Raw genomic sequence first — 21,824 nt, forward strand, 5'->3', positions numbered from 1 at the left:
TCATCACTGTTTTCTCTGTATAATTAAAATTATCTTAATTCACTAACTCTAGCAAAATTCCTGATTCCCCTTCCAAATGCACTAATATCTGCATATGCACACTTTAATTCACATCTAATTTTAATTTTTGGTGTATGCTGAAACCTCATCAATATTTGTAGCCAAACTTGCCAAGATTTCACAAAACTGCATTCTCATTTATTTGTAGTTATTTTCCACATGATTTGCAAAAGTTCCTTTCTTTCCAGATTAACAGTGACCTAGCAAACTTTCCCTTGTGAATGTTTTTACATGAGCTCTGTATAAAGAAAACAACAAATCACTGGACACTTCTGGTTCAGTAGGAACTTGCAGGCAAAATACAATTAAGTTGTATTACAAAATCTATGGATATCTCCCTCATGATAAATGAAAGAAATAGGCATGGAGCTGTGTCTCTGAGCAGAGGGAAACACTGTGCTTATTTCTGGAAGGGCAAGAAAGAGAGTAAGCTGGGAGAGTTTTCACTTCTACTCGTCTGGAAATCCATCATTTCATCTGGTTTGTTAACAGCACAGTAAAGTGTTACATTCTCCAGAGCATTCCATGTGGCTTCTACGTAATAAATACAAAATCACAAGAGACGCATTTCAGGATAAATGTATCTCATATGGATTAATTCTGCTTGGCCATCAGATAATGGGGCATTTTCTTTTCTTGCTGGGAAAAAAATGCTTGTATTTAGTTCTAAGTTGATATGCCTCTTACTAAAGTAAAAACTTTATCAGACATATTTACAGATTGAAAAAAAAGAAAATGTTTTTGTGCCTTTCCATTTTTGAATCAGCAAAAACTTGCATTCTCAGAATTCACTTTCTATTGCAAAACAACATCTTCATCAACTTAATCTTAGAGTAAAGTAGTAGTAGTTCTGCTCCAACTCGTAGGATCCAGTCAGCCATCTAGCCATGTAGCTGTTCCAGACAGTCAGGGTTCATATTCAACCTCTACCACAGATTTTTTGCTATAATACTGTTCTACTAACATTCCTGGTTAAAAAACAAATAAACAAACAAGAAAAAAAACCAAAAAAAATCAAAACAAACAAGCAAAAAAAAAAAACAAATTTTTAAAAAAAAAACAAAACCAAAGAAACCCCAACAAGACAAATCAACAGTAGATGTATAAAAGGGTGAGTCTAACTTTGGATGCCTCCCTGTAAAACACTCACATTTTCTACTCCTATCCTGAATGGTCATGCAAAAAAACTTCTAGGAAAGAGAGAGTTTTAATGTTATCCTTAGAAAAAGCCATTGAAATGATACTAAATTTATGTTTCAGTTACAGTTTAAATATTGGGATTAGAAACTATTCCATGTATATAACCTGAATTGTTATACAAGGGTTATCACCTCTTTGAGGTGTTAAGGTATATCCGACACCAGATGTGTTCATGTACTAATGCAGCTGACTTCAGTAAGAGTTGCATGGATATACATGAAGTCAAAACTAAGATTCTACCTGCTACAGGATGAAAAGGTCAATGCAAAATAAGGGCTTTAACATTTGATTAGATGTATTAAATTATGCCTCTAAAAACAGTAAAATAGTTACCAGAAAACTATATTTATGGTAATTGTGTCAATTGTGAATAGCCTCTCAGCAAAGACTGAAACAAGATTTAGCCTTCCTGACATGCACAGAGAACCACAACTTAAATCTACATAATGGAATATAGGAAAAAATTGAGTTCATTTACATACCAAAGGAGGCTACAAAGGCTTAGATTCATTGTGCCTTTGACAATTTGACTCCAGGCAAAGGTGCAGAGATACTTTTGAAGTTGTGAGAACATAAGCACGTACAGGGAGTAGCAGGTCTTTACTCATTACATATTTTTAAAGGATTTTTTAAAAGTATCTTTGAAGATAGAAAGAGGAGACTTCTCCAGTGAGAGAGTTTTTCTGTGCCTGGCATTTAATATTTTCCTTTCTTATGGTAAGTGCCTTTTCATGGCACCAAGCAGAACTTCTAGACCAGATACAAGATCATACTGTGCTCTCAGACTTATTCTAAAAGAAGGTCAAATCTGCCCCTGGACAAAAATGAGGCTTATTCAAGACTTAAAACCACAGCTTTTTCATTCTGATTTGTAAGGAAAAAGCACCAGCTATGATTTTGAGCAACTGAATTGATTTGAGTGAAAGTATAACATATGTAAGTTTTAGCATATGGACCATTTGAGGTAAAAAAAACCAAACCAAACAGTTTCTACTATGGATTTTTTTTTCTATTTAGCCTCCTCTACATTGCATGACCTGTTTTGTTATCTCACCTGTTTTACTCAAAATACAATGAGTCTAAAGAATAATGTAGCTGCTTACAGTGTGCTTTATGATATTCTTCTTGTTATGTTTGGGATTTAGAGGAGGGGAACAAAAAAAGTATCAGAGGCTATGAAGAAAAGGACAGAACATAGGACAGAACAAGTTCTGTCAGCAGTGTTATCTGGTATTTCTGCTACCTGTCAGTGTCACTATCTGTTCCATTAGTCAAAGATTTCATAGCCGTGTACTTGCTTTGCAATTCCTGAAACAGACCTTCTCACATAAATCAACTGTGCTGTAGGCACATATTAGGAAAAAAAACAGAAGCTAAATCTTGCTGGTCCCTTTTGACCACATACAGCTTAAACGCACTCCCACTCAGGAATCTAAAGTCTGAATGGTCTGTTCCAATGCGGTAAAGGAAGAAATACTATCTAAAGGTACAAGGATATGACTAAAATATCAACTATTTAAAAAAATGTTTGAAGTTGACAAGAGAACATGACAGGGATCATATGGCTAATAAGCACAGTTGGTTGTTCATGGCCTTAAGTGTTTAGATGCAGTGACTTTATATCATACTTATCTTGCTTATCTACTTCATGTACTGTATGACCACTCTCTATGTAAATCAACAAGGATATGAAGCCTGCCTTTCTCTGCAAGTCCTCTTTGACCATACCTTTGATTTGGTTTTAAATCAGTAACAAACTGTGTTCCTCTTATAAACATCTCTGCAGATATTTCAATATTACTGCTCAACGATGCTCCTTTTTAAGACCCACTAAAATGAAGCTGCATGGGGGAAATATAGGCAGGGAATAAAATTATTGATGCTTTTTGAATCATAAGCTAAAGTTTTCTATAAATGTCATTTAGGAAAAAAAAGCCCTTTAAAATTAAAAATTACTTTAGGAAAACCCTGTGCTAAGGACCACAATACTACAATTTTACATTACTATTCATAGGAATCACGTTTATTTAAAAGAAACAAAAAGCTATGATAAAGCCATTACAGTTGTGAAGAAATCACTGAATTGTTGGAAAGCACTGGCTGAGCAGATGCAGCCAAATTAAGGCAGCCTTTTTCTGAGAGTGAACCAGTTTGCAAATGTAAACAATGTATTCCTAATTTCAATATATTTCACTATTTGAAATCAATTATTACCTTATTTCTATCAAGGACTAATAAAGATTTTTATATTTTTAAGTAGGAAATATTTTTTTTCTTTCCCTAATTCTTGAAATAACATTACATGAAAAGAAAATTAGCTCTATCAGATATATATTCTCATAGGATGCAGTGGCCAGGACCTAAATGAGAAATAGCACTATATTTGTTTAATAAATCATTTAACTTATCGAAACAACTTATATTTAAAATGGACTTATTCTATTTAACCAGTATGTAAATGTACACATATGAACAATTTTTATATCCTAGGTTTGTACCATTTTAATTGAATGACAATTCCCATCCTAATGAAGCTTGACAGAAACCACAAGTAAAAATGAAACCATTATCTAGCAAAAGAAAAATGTACCATTTACCATTCTTCAGCATAAAAAAAATCCTCAAAAAAGAAAAAAGAAAACATGAGAAAACTAAGACTCTGCATAAATGAAATCCAAAACATATATATTTTTTTTTTACTAGGCAGACATTTAGGTTATCTTTCTAAAAGGCACAAATTTCCTGAGAAGGGCTGTATTTAGTTGCCATATTAGTCACTTTTGGGAAAAAGAATGATAGATGACATATGTAAAAAACTAAAAAACTTGAAAGTTGCTATTTTGAAATCCAGGTTTCTTGTTTGTTGATTTAGATCAAGATTAAAATTGATGATCTAAAAGTCTTTTCAGTCATTTGGATTTAAAGCAATTCACCTTCTACTGCTGTAATATGGTTTAGCTGGTAAAATGAGTAGTTTACACTAGTTCAATCATTTTAAACAGAGAAGGAACCAGTGACAGCATCAGAAAGGAAAAGGTTTTTTCATTTCTTTAAATGGATGACCTGCTTCAAATAGGGTAACTCTGGTATGTTTTCCTTTTTTCAATACATCCTGAATTGAAGACAAACCTGTATTATGAAATGTTTTAAAGTAAAACAGTTTCTGCTTTCCAGAACTGAGCAGTAAGATCAGAGTGAATCTACACCTTACTCAGTATTTATATTGTAGCCAATGGGTAAAAGTACTCAAAATATCTCTGGACTAGATTGTTTTCAAGGTTTAAGTCTCTGAAACTGTAGATTGGGACTTCTGAGAATGCAAGTAGTTGCACAGATCTCAGTTTTAAGTCAGTGGTAACTATCTTCCCTATAACTTGAAAACACTAGTAGGATTTTAAAAGTATTTATCATCATGTAAGTAACATTAAAATATGCTCCAAATACTTAAGATCACAAGTTTCTTTGGAAAAAAAAAAAAATAAGTGAATAATTATCCAAACCTACAATCCAGCTGTTTGCCCACAAGTAAATGAGAGCTAAGTGTACACACACACACACACACACACACACTTTTAGCCTGACATGTATTAACACAGTGCATTAGCTTGGCCCTTTGGTTTATAGGTTTTCAGTCTTCCTGCTGTCCAGAGCTAAGTTCTTGACTCTCTAAGGGGCTACCTAAGGTAATGAATCATATGTAAGCGTTGCCTTGTACAAACTGAAGGCACGTAAATATGGTATCAGCTCTGAGTACTGTTGTCCAAATTCTTAAACCTAAAAGTCAAGCTAACCAATTTGTCCTCAACAGGCTATGAGAAGACACCAGAGCTGAAGTCAAACTAACCAGAACAGTTGTACAGGCCCACAGTCACGGGGGAGTATAATTTTTAAGGAATTTCAATAAGAATTCGGAGCTTCTGTTCCCCACTTTTTTATAGGCAGACCTGGGTTTTCTGAAATTTTTTCACTTTGTGTAATTAGGCTGTTGATTTTACCTGGTGGTTCCGAACAAAAACAGACAGATTTCTTCAAAAAATCACAGCTGAAATTGTATTTTCCTTACCCTGCTGTAATAGGTATATTATCTTCTTCCTCATCAATGTTGAAAGGCAGAAAAAGAAGATATATTTTCATTTTGAAAATTTGCTAGATGCAAAGAGATTCTGTAGAAACATCTTAGATCCGAGCATAAACAGCAGTCTAACTGAAGGGTAGGAAACACCTCTTATGCCTTTAGCCATCAAAATGAATCCTCTAATCCAATTTATTCATCTAGGCCCCTGTTTCAGTCAGCATAACTGGCTCCTCTAGCAGCAACTCATGAATTACGATGAGAAGTAGCTATCTGCATCTTGCCTCTGGTGTGCCTTCATTAAACATTTTGCCAGTTGAATACCTCTGTTAGTTTCTGACCATCACACTCATGAAATAATTGGGATTTTACTCTCTGGCTCTTGTGTATTATTTCTCATACATTAGTTATTTCATGTCTGTTAATCTTCAAGCATACACATCTTTTTTTGCCTTTTGAAATTATTTAAATCTTAAAACTTTTCATATTTATCCAATAGCCTGAGAAAAGGGCTGAAATGCAGAAGCTAATTTTGATTTTGTCACTGACAAGATGCATGTAGCCTTGGGGCTGGCCTGTCTCCTTGCAGCCTGCTCCCAGACAGGGGAAATATGTAGCTGCATCACTCTCAGCAGCAAAATAAGGACCAAACTGTGACTCATTGTCACATTTCTATTTGACTCCTGCTTCTCTCTTGCTCCACTGGGGAAATAAGTTGTGGCAGACAAACAGCTGGCACAGAAACCTTGCCTTTCTCCTCTCCTCACCTCCTTGGATTAGATCAGTGCACAGTCTCCAGAGCATTGCAGCAAGCACAGCTGAGTCTCTGTTCATTCTTCCCTGCGTGGGAGGATAAAGTGTCAGGAGATGGCCATCAACCTTGCACTGTGACCTGCAGGAGACTGGGCTAGAAAGGACCAGCTATAGGGATGGTGCTGGAGCTGCTGGGCACTTACAAATTAAGCTGTACATTGGCAGAAGCCATTTCTCAGAGGTGCCATCCTTTTTCTGTTCGTGATTCAGTGGTGACAGATCCAAGTAGATCTGCCACTGAGTCCAGTCCAATCCCTGTGTTCACAGAGACAGTGAAGTAGCGTATTCAGAGACCCATGGATTTTTGAAGTCTTAAGTGGACCACAGTGAAGATCCTGGCTGCTGCAAGAATACTCGGTAACTGCTTAAACGTAATAATAAGAGCAATAATTAGTATTTGTTGTAACAATATAACTAATGCTAATATTAATATTAGATCCTGAGACTATAGCAAAGACAGAGTATTTAGTCTCTGCACTGAGTCTGTAATTTTTTTTAATACAATTTTAAGGACTTCCACTTTTTAATAGTATATTTCTGTGATTGCAATGACATGTAATATGAGAATGCTGAGGATAATCCTTTGGAATCTTCTCCTAAATACTTGACAGCTAGAGACGTAGGTCCTGCCAACTTTCTAAGGACATTTGTGAATTGCTGAATTCAGGGATCACATTTTGTCTTTCACAGTGTACATTTCACCAGTATTTCCACAACTAACAATTTGTAGCTGTGTAAAAGAATAAGAAGCATATGTGGGTTTTGGTGCAAGTAGACGGTGCAGGGTAATTGCTTATTGGCTACATATTTAAGTAACATAATCTCATTGTCATTATCATGATGTTGACCTGAAAGTACTCCCCATTGCCCCTGTTCATCTCTGAACAGACAGTTGTCCTGACACAGACTGCCAGAAGGAGAACCCTGAGATGTTCACCAGCACACCCTGCCAGGCCAGGGCCGTGTCTCTGAACCAGCAGCCGCAGTGGCCGTGGCCGTGCCTGCACCGCTGCTGTGCCCTGCTCTCAGATGTGTCAGCCTGGAACCCCAAAAGGCAAGGAGCCCGAGAGTCTGGCTCTGTGACTGACAGTGGGGGGAAAAAAAAGAGTTATAAATGCCTGTTGCACGGAGCAAACTCTTTAGGCCTAGCAAAGTCATGAAGAACCCAGCAAATCATGGGCTGGGAGGCATTATGGAAAACGAAATAAATTGTGTGAAGTAGTTGAAGTTTTTTGTTTATCCAATCTATATGTTGCTGAAGTTTATATTTAAACTTTCAGACTGTGAGTGCCATACTAGCCCCAGAGGAAAATAAAGTGCAGTGAAACATTTGCTCCAGGCTGAATTCTTACTTGTTTGCCAAAAATAAAATTTCCGTCTTGTGGATACAGTGTTTAAAATCAGTCAGTCACTACAAGTGCATTCCAAGTACATAAAAACAAAATAAAACTAAGCCAAACATAACTAAACTAAACTAATTATATAGTTTACTTCCTTGTCATGTGGAAGGTCAGCTTACTGGGGAGCTGATGCCCCTTATCATCTAAGCCTATGCTTTCTACAAAAAGCCCCACAGAAGACACACACTGTTATAGCTGCAAAAACACTCCTGTGAAAAGACTATATATAAAAAAAAAAATCAGACTGTATTTTCTCTCATTCTATGGTCTTTTGTTTCATCCTAGAGTCTTTAATTTTCTTTCTTTAATAAGCTAAATGACTGAAAAGTCCAACTGGTTGGAAAGTCTTCTATTTTTTGCCATTAATTTTGGGCCAAAATTTTTGCTGGCTATTTCACAAATTTGCCTCATAATAGTAGAAAATAACCCGTGTTTCCAACAAACCTAGTTAAGAATATCTGAATAAACCAGTGTCAGTATTTGGGTTAGGGCTGTCAGGTTGAGCCACCTGTTTTGGCAGTATTTGCACACAGAAGTAAATTATAGATCAGTCCAACCGTTGAATAAAAAATCACATTGCCTCCCTGCTGTGGCTAACCAGACATCAAGCAAGGATCGTACTACTTGACACAGTCCTGACATCAGCCCTTAAGAAGGAAGGGGATCACATTCTAAGAGCACTTAATGCAGACCCTCCTACAAGTATGAACAATAAAAAATGGACTACATCTTTCAAGACTGAAGCACCACATAACCCTGAGAAAAAGAATACAGATAACTCTCAGAAGACTGTTAAAAAGGGTTTTTTTTTGTATTTTGTATTTTTGTCGTTATTAAATTTGGATAAACAGTGGGAAAAAGGTTGGAGTGAAATTCAACTAAAATATTCAGCATTAAATAGGGTTACATTTTAAATATATCCCCCTCTTACTTCAGCTGATAAAATATTGTTATGCATTTTAAATGTTATTTAAATATGAATGGTCAGGAAATATTAAAGTACATGAAACATTCACATTTTAGAATATGTATTTTTTGGTTGATACAATTGCCTTTCATTTTTGCAGGCTGTTATTTGGCATATTTATTTCAAAACAATTTTCACTGACTCCCTTAGAAGTCTACCTAAATAAGGATAGCAGAGGCATTTTAACCTCTTACCCTTCCGTAATTTCATGTACAGTTCAAAAATACTCTGTGCTCCCTATTGAAAAAACAGGGCCAAAAAAATAAGCTATTCTGACTCTGGTAAATCTCTAATTATAAGAGGCTACCAAAACTTTTTCTGAGCAAAGGCTTGAGAATAGAACACCTTGAACTTCAGACATTCCCTGTTTGTATCTCTCTAATGGAGCTGCCTAAATTATGGTGTTCTGCAAATGAAACTATTTTTAGAGGTGTTCAGAAAACTTGCTTCAGTAACTGGTAAAAATTCAGGCTAAAGAAGTGAAAAAGTAAAAATCAAACAAACAAACAAAAACAAAGACAAAAAGACAAAACCAAAAAAGTAAAAACAGGAAAGAAAAGTAACAAGGAATCCAGAAACAAAATTAAACAATCCTGGAGCAAATAAATTATTTGCTAAGAACAACAAATCATTTTGTCAAGCCAGTTCAAATATAGTATTAAACCACATATCAGTTTGGTTAATTATATTTGTAAAGAGTTACTGTACCTTCTGCTGTTATCTCAGCCATGATGATGGTAAGAGATACTCTGTTTAAAAGGTCAAGATTTACTGTGGCAGCTTAGATAATACTTCTGGGTTGCTGACTCTCACAGGAGCTGCAGAATGAGAAGGAGGGAGGTCCTCTGCTTTTTCTAATTGTGATCTTTCTTCTTTTATGTTCCCTGAAATGTCTGTTTCCTCTGCAGAATCCTGGCCTCCCAGAACAACCCAAGGCCTTCCAGAGGCAACACTTAAAGCTCAGTCTAAAGTATCAGCTTCTAACAAAAATAGCCATGCCTCAGAGTGAACCCTCAGCACGTTTTTCTAATATCCTCAGAACCATGCACACCACAAATAAAATGTAAAAAAACACAGCTCTGAACAGGACAGGAAAGCATGGAGAGGCAACGAAAATCAAAAGAACTGGGGAAGAACTGTTCAACGCTCCTACAGCCTTGCTAGCATAATTGCAGTTCTTTGGGGGGTATGTCAGGAAACATGAAATATAGAGTTCAAAGTAACCTTATCCATCCCAGTACAACTTTATTCTTAGCACACTCAGTGCTTAGCACATTCTTCCTGGCCTTATATGGCTTGGGGAGGGTCCTATGAAGCTCACTGCTGACTAAGGGGGAGGGTAAATTTAGGTGATTTTCTTCACTTTGACTTTTAGTTGCAGTTCAGAACCAATTAAGACACCAATTTTTGGTCCTTTTCTGATTTTCTGCAACTATCGCACATACCTGTGAAGTTCACTTAAGTATTACAGAACACTGTTAAAAATTTAAATAATGATTTTTTTATATAGTCTAGGTATATGAAAGTAATATGCAAGAATGTTAAGTAGATCAGATTTGTTTTTCTGGGTCTAATTCATGGAAATATTTTAGTAGCTCAAAAATTCTGTGATTTTTAAAATGATTTTATAAAATTGAAAACAAGTAGATTCTGAAAAACATTTAGAGAAAGCAAAATATTAACAGTTCAAATAAAAATAATTATTTTAAAACATGAGCAATCTTTTCCTTACACTGCTGGCAATTTCAGAGCTGTAGAATTATATATGTGGTCAATAGCTTGAAAATGAAATTAGCAAAAAAGTGCCCTCAAGCCAGCATACCTTTACATAAATGTCATCATCACATGAAACAAGAAACCATCTTAAACAGCTCTTGCTAGTGAACCTATAGTCACCTTGTCTCTGCTACATGAGCTGGCATTTACACTTCTCATCTTTCCCCCAGGAGACATAAGCACCTGGCTGTGTGGCAAAGTGTGGGGAAAAGAATCTACTTATCAAATGAACAAGATGCAGAAGCAAAGGTTCATTGAACAGAAAAATCACCACTGGTGATTTTCTCTTCCCTCTACTCTTAACACATTTCAAATGTTCCACATGCCTGAAAATGTTAGCTTTTTCTAGCCAAAGCTTGTAATCAGTGCTTGATCCCCATTCTTCTGTAGCTCTACTGATCAAAAGTTTTGTACTGACAAGTTTTGATTGCTTGGTGCTAATTACTCAGTGCTTTTCTGATCATCTCTCTGGCCTTCTGTTGGCTGCTTTAGCCTGTTCTTCAGTAGATCCTCCTCACTATAGGCTCATAAAGAGATTTTATGTAAAACCTTATTTATTCAAAGATACTCTTTCATGAGTACCAAAATGGTCCAAGGAGCCACATTCACATATAAACAAAACAGCTGCCCACAAAAGGTCAGTGGTTAGTAAAGGATGATAGAAGATGTGACACTAAGGCAAATCCCTTGCTCTTCTTAATTATTCCTCTTCTGCTGAAGCAGTTCCATTTTACATTAACAGTTAAATATTTGGGGTCACCTATGTTTTGAAAGCTTTAGTACTTTTTTGAGATGTGAGACAGTTCATCTGAATACCCAAAGTACAAATCTAATCAATCCTGAGAAGTCAGGATGGTTTTTTTCACTTTTATTCATATTCAAATTGAATAAAATAGTAAAGTCTTAGTTTGGGAATGGGCGGGAGAGAGATAAATGGGGAAAAATTCGTGTCTGAATCTTTTTTTTTTTTTTTATGTAGCAAAATCCTGGGATTGTGGACTATACCCAGACATATGTGTTTATATGGCTAACTGTGTGTTCATGACTGTCTGTCCCTCACCACTTTACATTTCAGCTCCTATTACCTGCCCTCCTTCCCCCGTGCCTAGCTCCCTTGCTACTATTTATGCTTACCCTCAAACATGGGCTGTTATTCTGAAACCAAAACATAAGAGCAGAAATGATGGAATTAAATTTGAAACAAATTTTCCACAACATCTTCCCAGTGGCCAGAAAGAGAAGCGGTTGGTACCCTCTGCATCCCTTGTATGTACAAAATATTCATTCTGGGAAGCAGACTAAAGATGCTATATCACCAATATCTTACAAAATTGTGCATACACAGGCAGCTGTATTGGAAGTTATAGAGTTGCTCCCTTTAAGGAGGAAAAAATCAAGGGATCTGGGTGTCATATTTACTAGAGATAATCACAGCCTTGGTGAAAATACACAGAACCAAAATAAAATAAGTTATGTATATGTGCATATATGTTCAATCTGCAAACCAAACATTGTCATCTGGAAACTATAAAGAATGTCATATTTATTCTTTAGAAGTTTGAACAAGAGAAAACCTAAATTTATTTATTTTTTTATGGCAAGTTAGAAGTTTTTTCAAAATCTGAAGTTTAGCTCCTGATTCAGTTCAGGATTTTCTGTGAACTGTAAATGAATCTGTGAAATTCACAGTATGCAGAAAGTGCAGAATTTATACAACTCTTCATGCAACAAAGTAAACATATTCTCCTGGCCTAGCTTATATGTTGAAAATTGGATTTTAGTGGAAACCTTTTCTGTCTAACCTGACCAGAAATACTTCTTTTGTAAGATGTCATTTCTCTCTCCTTGCTCCTCAAACTGAAAGGAAACTGAAAAATATAAAACTGCCTTGGTTCTTGCAAGTGATAACCTGGTCACACACAAGTTTTCCATGATTTTTTTTTTGATTATGCCTTGGTCACAGTGAGAAAATGCTCTTGCCTTAAGTTAGCAATAGATATTCCCCTCCTACTCACAGGGGTTACATGGTAAATGAACTGTCCTGGGATCAGTTCTCACATTCAGTGGTGGGAAGGGATGGAGGGAAGTGTAGATTCAGCTACACCCTCACAAAAGATTCCTCAGATACACAAGTCTGTGTTAGACAAAAGAAAATAACAGTTCTCTTTAGATAGGGAAAAAATTAACAATATTAGGAAGAAGGGAGAAGGACGTACTATATGCTGCTACTAATGTCTGCATGTAACCACATGCCTTGATCTCAGCTAATGCATATTTCACTTACAACCCTAACTGGTTGTAAGTACAAAGTATAGCAATTATTTGAGCAATTTTTTTTTAGGGAAATGTCAGAGGTTTATTAGTTGTCAGATTGTAAAGCCAACTCATGCTTATTGGTGAAAAGTTTGGTTGTTCATATAATAAAAGTAGGAATATACAAATACTTTATGAGCTCATTTCTGGGTTGTCTTAATGATATTATTAAAAAGGAAATTGAGATAGACAAGAGTTCACATGAAATTCTGAGGTAATGGGAGGAGACATTTTGATACTGATACGAGAACGTGTTGGAGGACTTAGGTATAACTGTCATTCAACAAGAAAATGCAGGACAATATTTGAGTTGTCTGCTAGCATGTTACTGATGAATTCCCATAGCTCAGTCCTACTGAGAATCAAACTATTAATAATAAAAGAGTTTTGTATCCCAGTGCATGCTCAGAAGCACAGCTGGGTCAAGGAAAGGAAACTTAACTTTAACTCTGATACACCCAATGCTGTCCCCAGATCAGATGGGAGTATACTGTTATCAGAAACACCGAGTAATCAACAGATAAGAACTAAATATAGGATGAAATTACATCACCAAGGACAGGATGAATGGTACTAAATCTAATGAGTAACAAGGACATATGCAGAAGCAGATATAGGATTAGAGTGATGTCTGCCCATTGAGCTTTGAGGTACATATGAAGCTGGTTTCCTCTGAATCAGATTTTTACTTTTAATGTTTCAGCTTTGTTTAGGAATACTGTTCCTTCTAGACGAGATTTTCATTCAGCCACAATGGTAACACCATGTTTTCCAGTATGGATAAGAACACTCATTATGGTGCCTTTGAAGTCCTTATCAGTCAAAGATGTAGCTGTGACTTTCTATGGACCATTAGAAAACTCTCAAGTAATTTTTTCCCATTTGTGATTGATATTTCATAATTAATGGTTGCAATCAACACAACCAAAATATAGACACATTTGGGATATACTGAAGCCAAAAAATACAAAACAAAGCAAGACCTTGACATCACATCTGATCTAGATTAAATCTTGGCATATATATGCTTGTCTTATAAATAAATTTGCACCATTTTTCAGAGAATTGCATACACAGCACCTTTAAACAAGTTTTTATTTAATGTGTAGGAGACAGTAGGTTGATCTCCATAGTAGATTTGTCCTACATTTAATGCGAACTACTGACAGACAGATAAGGAGCTCTCTCCCTGTAGGCTGACTGGTCTGAATGCAAATCAGACTCTGCCTGGGGACAGCTGACAAACACACTGGGGTGACATCACCTTGGCACTCTGAGCTCATTAGAAGACACTTCTAAAGCTATATGGTAGAAACACAGCAGGTACAAAAGAACATGTCTATGATACTGACTATTCTGCTTTACTATGGACAGTATCCTTATTAGTCATTGTACTGCAAAACTGCTGAAGTAGCCTCAGTCAAGGTGTGTGAATAAAGAACATTTTCTAACATCCAAGAACTATAACTGATTATAAATCTACTTCCAGGAAATAAGAACATCCTACTTAGTCGTCTTGCAAGCAGGCCAAATAGGGAGTCTGTGGCCAGAAATCAGATTAAAACATCCCCCTAGTTTGGGGGAGTTGGCTGTTTTCAATGCTTTAACTATAAAAATTACTACTATAAGTTATGTTCAGGGAGGGCATTTATTCCAGCATGTCAAGGGAGACTGCATTTGGGTGACCTTTAGCAGCTCCGTGTAACATGCTTTTCATTTTCCTTTGCTTACTCTATCCTTGCTATTCTTAATGAGTATTGTTTTATTAGCAGCTATGTGACTTTACTTTCACATCTAGTAAAATACTCAGAAGCCATTTCATAGACAAGTTCTATGACACTGAAAAAGGGATATCTGGAGCTGACCCTTAAAAAAAAAAATTACAAAAGTACACTATAACTGTGTTTTTCTTCAAGACAATCTCTATCCAAGCTTGACCATGGACAGAACACAGAAAGTTGCCAAACAATTATTAGAGATGGGGATTGGCTCTGACACAACATGAATTACCCCTGTCAAACACTGATTGAGAACTGTTCAAATAGACCAAAGTATTTGGTGTCGGGTCAAAAATGTCCTTGCAAAGCAAGGTGACTTCAGTTCCCATGACTTTCCTTGAGAACAAGAATTATCTGAAAATACTCACTGACCTTAAAACAGAAAAATAGAAACTGAGATTTTATGCTGAAAGAACAAGACTGAGAAATATATCACACAGAAATACCTAGAAAAAGAGCAAAATTGTTCCTGAGCTTCAGATTTCAAACCCAGCTCCAAATTTCCAATAATACCTTTTAAATTTATCTCCAAATCTTAGCCTTATGAAAAGTTTCAGTAGAAATCTGCATTTAGTGTTTTTTTTTCCCAGATATGACCGTGGTCAAGCATGTTGCCAAAAAAGATGGAGAGAAAGACAATTTTGAACCAAAGTCTGACGTCAGAAGACAAAGAAAAATAAACGCTTTCATGCCAAGTACTTGCGGAAAAAAATAAGGAGTAAAACTAACATCAAGTATCTTCAGTGACATGAACCCTTTCTGGGATGTTTTAAGCTATCTGCTCAGACTGACCTTCACAACCAAGGCAAAATCTCATCTTCCTTTCAATTTAATAGCTTATTCTCTGCTTGATATGGTACATTATGTACCACATGTTCTTAGATACATGCTAAATGTACCTAAGCTAAGCATCCCTAGTCACATTGCCAAAGTATTTGCCTTGCAAATAACCCCACTCAAAGTGTCAGGTTGTCCATCTGGATTTTGGCACTTTCATACTTTTCTGAGAGCAGACACTCAGTATGTGGGCACAGTGAATTAAAAGCCATTTTCAAGCACTTTTTGTCCTGGACATCTCTGCGTGTGATAGAGCTGCAGGTCTAAGAGTGGCTTTACTGAGGGTTTGTGTCTCCTGTGTTTTGTGTTTGGGTGTTTTTGAATGTCAGGTTTTTCTGCTGTTCCCAGATCCCTGTTCGGCCTGGGACATCAGGACCTTCTTGAGTTATGCATTTCCACAGATGCAATAGATATCAGGTCCTGACAGTGGATAAATAATTTTCTAATGAAATAAAAAATTCTGTAGATGAATTAACTCTCTATGTGCCACAGTCACTCATCCAGCAGTACGCAAATGTATGACTCAAAATGCTGAAGAAAAAACTGAATCTGTTATTTGTCACAAATATACAGAGAGACAGAGAATAAAGAGAAAAAGCAGACAAAGTATTTCAGCAATTATCATCGCTAAGAAAGAAATTACATTAAATAAACCAGATTTATAAAAAGTTTCTTTCTACAACATCAATTATTTTTCTATGTGTTTCTTCTTTCTTTCTACTGCATTCTAGTCACAGTCTTGGAGAGATCAAAGCTGGAATTGCAGATGAAGAACCTACATTACTATTATTATAATTATTTATTAGTAGTATTAGTATTATTAAATATTATTATCAATATTTAAAAAGAAAATCTAATCTGGGGGCTTTTTCATTAGGCAGTTTAGCTGCTTTACAGAGTAGAAGTGGAAGACAAGAATTAGTAAATTCAACCTTGTCAGTGCTGACAGCTGTCTAAAATTAAAGGATCTTTTAAAAGGAAAAATAATTGTGAGCAGTGATGTCTTTACAACTCATCATAGCACATATATATTAATTTTCATTCAATAGTACATCACCATTTGTCATAGTCAATCAGTTTATATTCCTGTCCAAGCTCCAACACATGTCCATAGTAAACTTCCTAATGCAAACCCATAAAGAATACTTGTCTGCAAAGCATTTACTGAAAACAATTGCTAGGTCTTTTTTTCTCCCCTCCAGTCACCCTGAAAGAGCAGAACACAAATAGACCAAATGTCGATGACTACAATGATCCTTAAGGGACAGTTATACCATTACTTTGTCCAAATACCCATTTTAAATTAAAATAAAATAATTACCCCAGAGGCACAAGGTAGAAGATCCTCAGCTGCGTCACCAGAGCTCAGAAGGCAAGGCAAGGGCATCGGGGACTTTTGGAAGCTCCTGGACGCATTCCCAGGGCCTGAGGAAAGCGTGCAGTGCTGGTACAGCCGGCACAAAGCGCAGCTGCCAAGGAGCTGCTGGCAGGTGTTCCCTGTGGGGCCAAGGGGCCGTGCAGCCAGAGCCGGCAGGGCAGCGCGTGGAGCTCGTGTGCGATTGTGCAGAACGATCCGGACCGGGACGCAAATACTTTCTGGAGGATCTGGTCTCCAGTATAAGGGTTTGTGCTTGAGATCGTTTTGTGGGTCTTGGAAGTAATGATAACTATATTTGTGGTTTTTAAATTCATAGGCAGTCTGTGAAATGGACGTTTGACTATAAAATCATATTTCTATATGCCTTGTATTTTAAAGATTTTTCTCTCTGGTCACTCACGCTTCTTCCGCTTTCCTCAGCTACCTGGAAAGTTGAGGGTTTTGTTCAAATTCATGTCAGGAGAAAGACTTTGTTAAGAAAATGTAGCCCGAATATTTGGATTCTGCTTCACCTAACAATGTTGCCATATGATGAACAAGGAAAAACCATGTTTCTTATTACAGAGGTACAGACAATTAAGAGAAGGGTTTTGGTTTTGTTGTATTGTGGTTTTGTGCATTCTTTTTCCTTAAGAGAGGGAAGGTTGCTAGGCTTATAGTCAATCTCTGAGGAAGGTAGATATAACAGTACTTCTATTTTCCATATTTTCAGAGTAACAACAGAAAAATTACTATCTGTTCTAGAAATAAGAACCAGAGCATAACAGCAGAGTGGAGAGAACCTTCGGTTCAACTGCAGAAATAACAAAGGCCACTCAACTTCAGATACACAAACACAGGAATGAAAGTATAATCCACCAGAACATGCATTTTTCACAATGAACCAGAGCATACACTTTTCACACATCACCAAACTTGAGCTAATGTTCAGAATCATGTTTGTGACCCATATACAGCAAAGAGGTGCCTGACAGAAATGTGGGAAGGTTATGCAGAGGCAGAAGACTGCAAGTAGTGGAGGGTTCATGCCACAAGCAGAGTTATGGACTCAGTTCCCCATGTTACCTGTATTGACAAACCTGCTCTGTAAATACACGATGCCATCCCGCTTCCTTTACAGCATTTGTCAAATGAGTCCTTCTTACCCCCATTCTCCCCACCAGTAAATTTTGGTTTTAGTTAAAAACTCCCCAGTTTTTCATATGTCACGGTAGTGCCCTGACAGCAACAGGCACTACACTTCTGGCAGGCTAAATCCTAATGGTCTTTCTAAACCACTCAGAGTGATGTTTCCAGTTTTCTACTCCATACTAGCACCAGTGGACTGGAACAGAAATTTACTCCTGATTTTTTCCTCCTAAAAGACTGACATCTGTGCATATCAGAAAGACCAAAAAACCTCTTTTACACTGTCTGAGTACACAATGTCTATCAACCCTTTTATTTGAGTCAAAATTGTGGAGAATCAGGCACTTAAATGTGGTGGTCCTGAAGTAAATTCATGTCTTGGACAGTCTGGGTGTTTTTGAAGGGTTAAACATACATGTCACTCTTAAGGCAGTTAAAGCATATATATCAATATTCTGCTGAATTATTTAAAATATATAACTAATGATTTGTGTACCATAAGACTGTTCTCTGTAAACATAGCATTTGTGTCAGTCATTGCTGAGTGGTTAGGATTTCATCACTAGCATTTATCAGTGTTTTTGAGTCCTTAGTGTGAAGGATTCTGCCAGGTTACCAGCTCTCCTGCACTTTCACTGCAGACTCTTTCATGATGTCTGTTTTAATCAGGGATGAATAAGAGCAAAATTTGGAGTCTCCTTCCTAAGCAAAATCTCATAAACTTACTGATAAACTAAAGACTTTGGAGTAGATATCTTAGACAGTCTGGTGTAATATAAACATTCTTTCAAGAAAGTAGAATTTGATCCCACACTTTTTTTTTTTTAACTGAGTCCTGAGAAAGAGCAATACTATCTAATGCAAAAGCTCAGGGACTGAACTGAATACAATCTACTTACTAAGAAAAGAGTTCTCGCAGGCCTGTGGCAGTGCTATTGTGTCCTCATATGTACAAAACATTCTTCATTTGCCCACCAGAAATCAACCATCACCAAGCAGAAAAAAAAAGCAAGCATTAAAAAGCATAGAAAGCAAATTTTCGTACTTTAATTTATGGCACAATACACCTTTCCCCCATGGTATGTGTCTGATGTCAGATTAAGAACCTTTGGCTATGCAAGTTATAGAGTTATTTATGATAATTATCTGGAAGAAGCTTTTTGTTAGTTGTTGATCATGCATTTCAGTAGAGGTTCTGGCACCAAAGAACCTCTTTCTCACTCAACTTGTACAATTAAAGACCAATTTTAAGAGTTTTCAAAATCCCAGCTAAATCAAGTGAGAACTGTGGGAAATTTCAAAACCAAAATGTTGATTACATACTTTATTTCTTGTATATTTACATTCAATGATTGTACATACACAATGTTGTATGCCTGTATATATGTAATCAATAATTGTAAACTTAAGTATTTAATTGAAAACGTGTATATGCCATGATTATACTGAAATACAATTTTACTGAATTATTGAAAGTTTTGCAGTCACTTGATCAGTTGTCTTTCATCAAATACACAATATAGTTGAAAATTTGAGTCAGGTTATGGAAAAAATGTATCAATGTGTGAATGAATGAATGAATGATAGCCACACATTTTAGGGTCTAGTCATTTATTATTTGCTATTCTCAATGTAAGAGGACATGTAATATCTCTTCCATTTCTTTACAGACTTTGTGATTGGCTTTTATTTATTTCTAAAATCATCTTGTCATACACTCCAAAGAAGTGAAACTTATTTCTATAACTGAGAGTATGAAGATACTGCCTATCAGATTTTAGTTTAATTTTGCAAACTTTTTTTGTTTTTTTCTTCTTTGGAAAACTACAGTTGCACTGTACAAAATCCAGTGGTTCATTATCTGAGTACCGTCTAGTAGTCTCACACAGTGGTAGCATCTTACCTCCTCATAGTCACAGGTTATGTAAATCCCAGAACAAAATACTTGAAAATTTTGGGACTCAAAGGGTTCCATCAGTGGTCCAGATGCTCTCTATAGCCCCATCTTGAACAGTAGCAGTGTTTTGCTACCTGTGTCTAAACATGCTTGAAAGCAAGGGTCTACTGCTACATCATGAGCTGCAGGAGGCACAGGGAAGAGGTTATCTTGCTTTTAAACTTGTGCTACCTTTCAGCAGAGGAGGTATTAGACAAAAGTATGCCTTTGGAACACTAAAAAAAATGTAGGTGTATCAAATAATTTATGAGACAAATATTCTCATCCAGGTGCATACCAATGCCCTTGTCATGAGAATTATTTTCTGCCAAATTTTCAGATTGGGCAGCAATTATGTCCTCAACTCTAAAGAAGAGTCAAGTGCTTCGCTTGAATGTGTCTCTCTTAGCTGCTACAATTTTTGGGTTTCCATTAACATTATTTCAGCTGTGCCACAGGCAAATAAATTGAAACATTATGATGTAAAATCTAAATTATTACTTAAGAAACTTGTGCAAGACTCTGGAACCTTGTATAACAAGCTTACAGCTGTGATTGCCTACTGTGTCTGTTGCTCAACATCAAAATAATACAGGGAGTATTCATCTGTCACTATTAAAAAAGAAATAGATCAGAACTATTAAAATGTACAATCAGCATGAGAATTTTAAATACTTTGACACATTTTTGAAAAAAACCCCCACACTTAAATGCTATTTTTTTATTAACTCACTGCTAAAAAGATTATTTGCATAATGTTTAGGATATATTAATTAATACAGTGATTTGTATGAACACTTTAGTCTTGAAAGAGTTTTAAAAGGCCCTTCTTTCAAATCAAGCTTCTATTTTTACAGTCAAAACCAATAGGGCAAATTAAATACATATAACTTGCTCTGTTCATACTTATGTTACACAGAGAATAAGATTGTGTTTTGAGGCTGTTTCAAAAGAACCACTGGCAAGAGAAATACTGTGCCTCAGCCTTCTGACAGCCACACAATGCAATGTCATTGAGGTGGAGGAATTCCAGGGGCAATTGAAATTTTATTCGTTGTTAGAGAAGATAATAGCTTCTCACACCTTAGGACTTCAGAGACAAGTCCCAGCATTTTGTACCTGCTAGATTCAGAAAAAAAGAATCAAACTTGGCTGCATGAAAAAGTATGTTTAGGTAGCATGAATGCCAAAATTCAATACAAAAGAATAGTATATACCAGCACATACAAGATTAGCGTGGAAAAAGTAATATTCTTTTGCTTCCTGACTTGAAAAGAGAAAAACTATCAGAATTTTATGTTTTCTATGTTATGCACAAATCCCCTTTAAGATAATATAGGGTTAGAGCCCTGGTGATCCCAATGAGCCAAAACAAGCTTGTAAAAAAAAAAAAAAAACACCTCACCTTCTTTGATTACTTTGATTTCTTTGTCTCTTTGGTTACTGTGCAATTAATACACTAATTTTGCAAAGAGAAAAAATTCTAAAGAATCTCCTAACAAAAAAGGGAGCAAATCTATCCCATGAATTCAGCACAGTATAAAAACATGCTGTCTGGCCATCTGTCAATGAAATACTAAAAAACCAATAATACTTGATACGAGCAGAATTCTGTTTTTCTTCGGATGTCAGAAAAAACATTCTTCAGCCAGAATGTCAGCTCATTGGTCAGATTGTATCAATATACTGCAGCTATTTTACAGATCATACAGATTATATCTACTTTATTCCTTTCTGGCAAAGCTGAAAACTGTCACCATGTTTTGGAGAGTCAGAAACTCTATTATCACTGCACTAGATGACTTGTCAGCTGAAGGCTTGGCTTTTTGTTGCAAAAACCAGGCACACCTACTTGATTGTAAAGAATTCCTTTAAAAGTTATTTATAAAATGACAGCCTCTTTTCTCTCTCATTTCCCTCTGGAAAACTTTGCATTCACAAATTTGATCTTTTGTCTTCCAAATTTTCAAACATCTCCTAAATCTTTGCAATGTCAGATTGATTCTGTTGCTGAGTTTGAGATGAAGTTAGGCGCTTCTTGGTAGCCTTGTTTCACTATTCTAGCTCGAAGTCCTCATTAAAAATACCTTAAAATTATCATTTGTTCCTTTAGCTTTAGAGATCTGCCACAAAAGAAGCACTGCAACAAGCTATTCCCCTGGTATT

The 21,824-nt window shown here is 36.2% G+C and overlaps 1 protein-coding gene across 1 annotated transcript in view; it reads right to left on the bottom strand.

Moving 5' to 3' along the window:
- Positions 1-17,698, bottom strand: part of TRDN (triadin) — a 222,980-nt gene extending 205,282 nt beyond the window's left edge. Inside the window, 4 exon segments of the mRNA XM_062488974.1 lie at positions 10,399-10,408; positions 16,549-16,654; positions 16,656-16,915; positions 17,660-17,698. Of these exon segments, the coding sequence (XP_062344958.1) occupies positions 10,399-10,408; positions 16,549-16,654; positions 16,656-16,915; positions 17,660-17,698 (415 nt within the window).
- Positions 17,699-21,824: the final 4,126 nt, after the last annotated feature.

The sequence above is a fragment of the Cinclus cinclus genome, chromosome 3, assembly GCF_963662255.1.
Source record: "Cinclus cinclus chromosome 3, bCinCin1.1, whole genome shotgun sequence".
Classification (NCBI taxonomy): domain Eukaryota; kingdom Metazoa; phylum Chordata; class Aves; order Passeriformes; family Cinclidae; genus Cinclus; species Cinclus cinclus.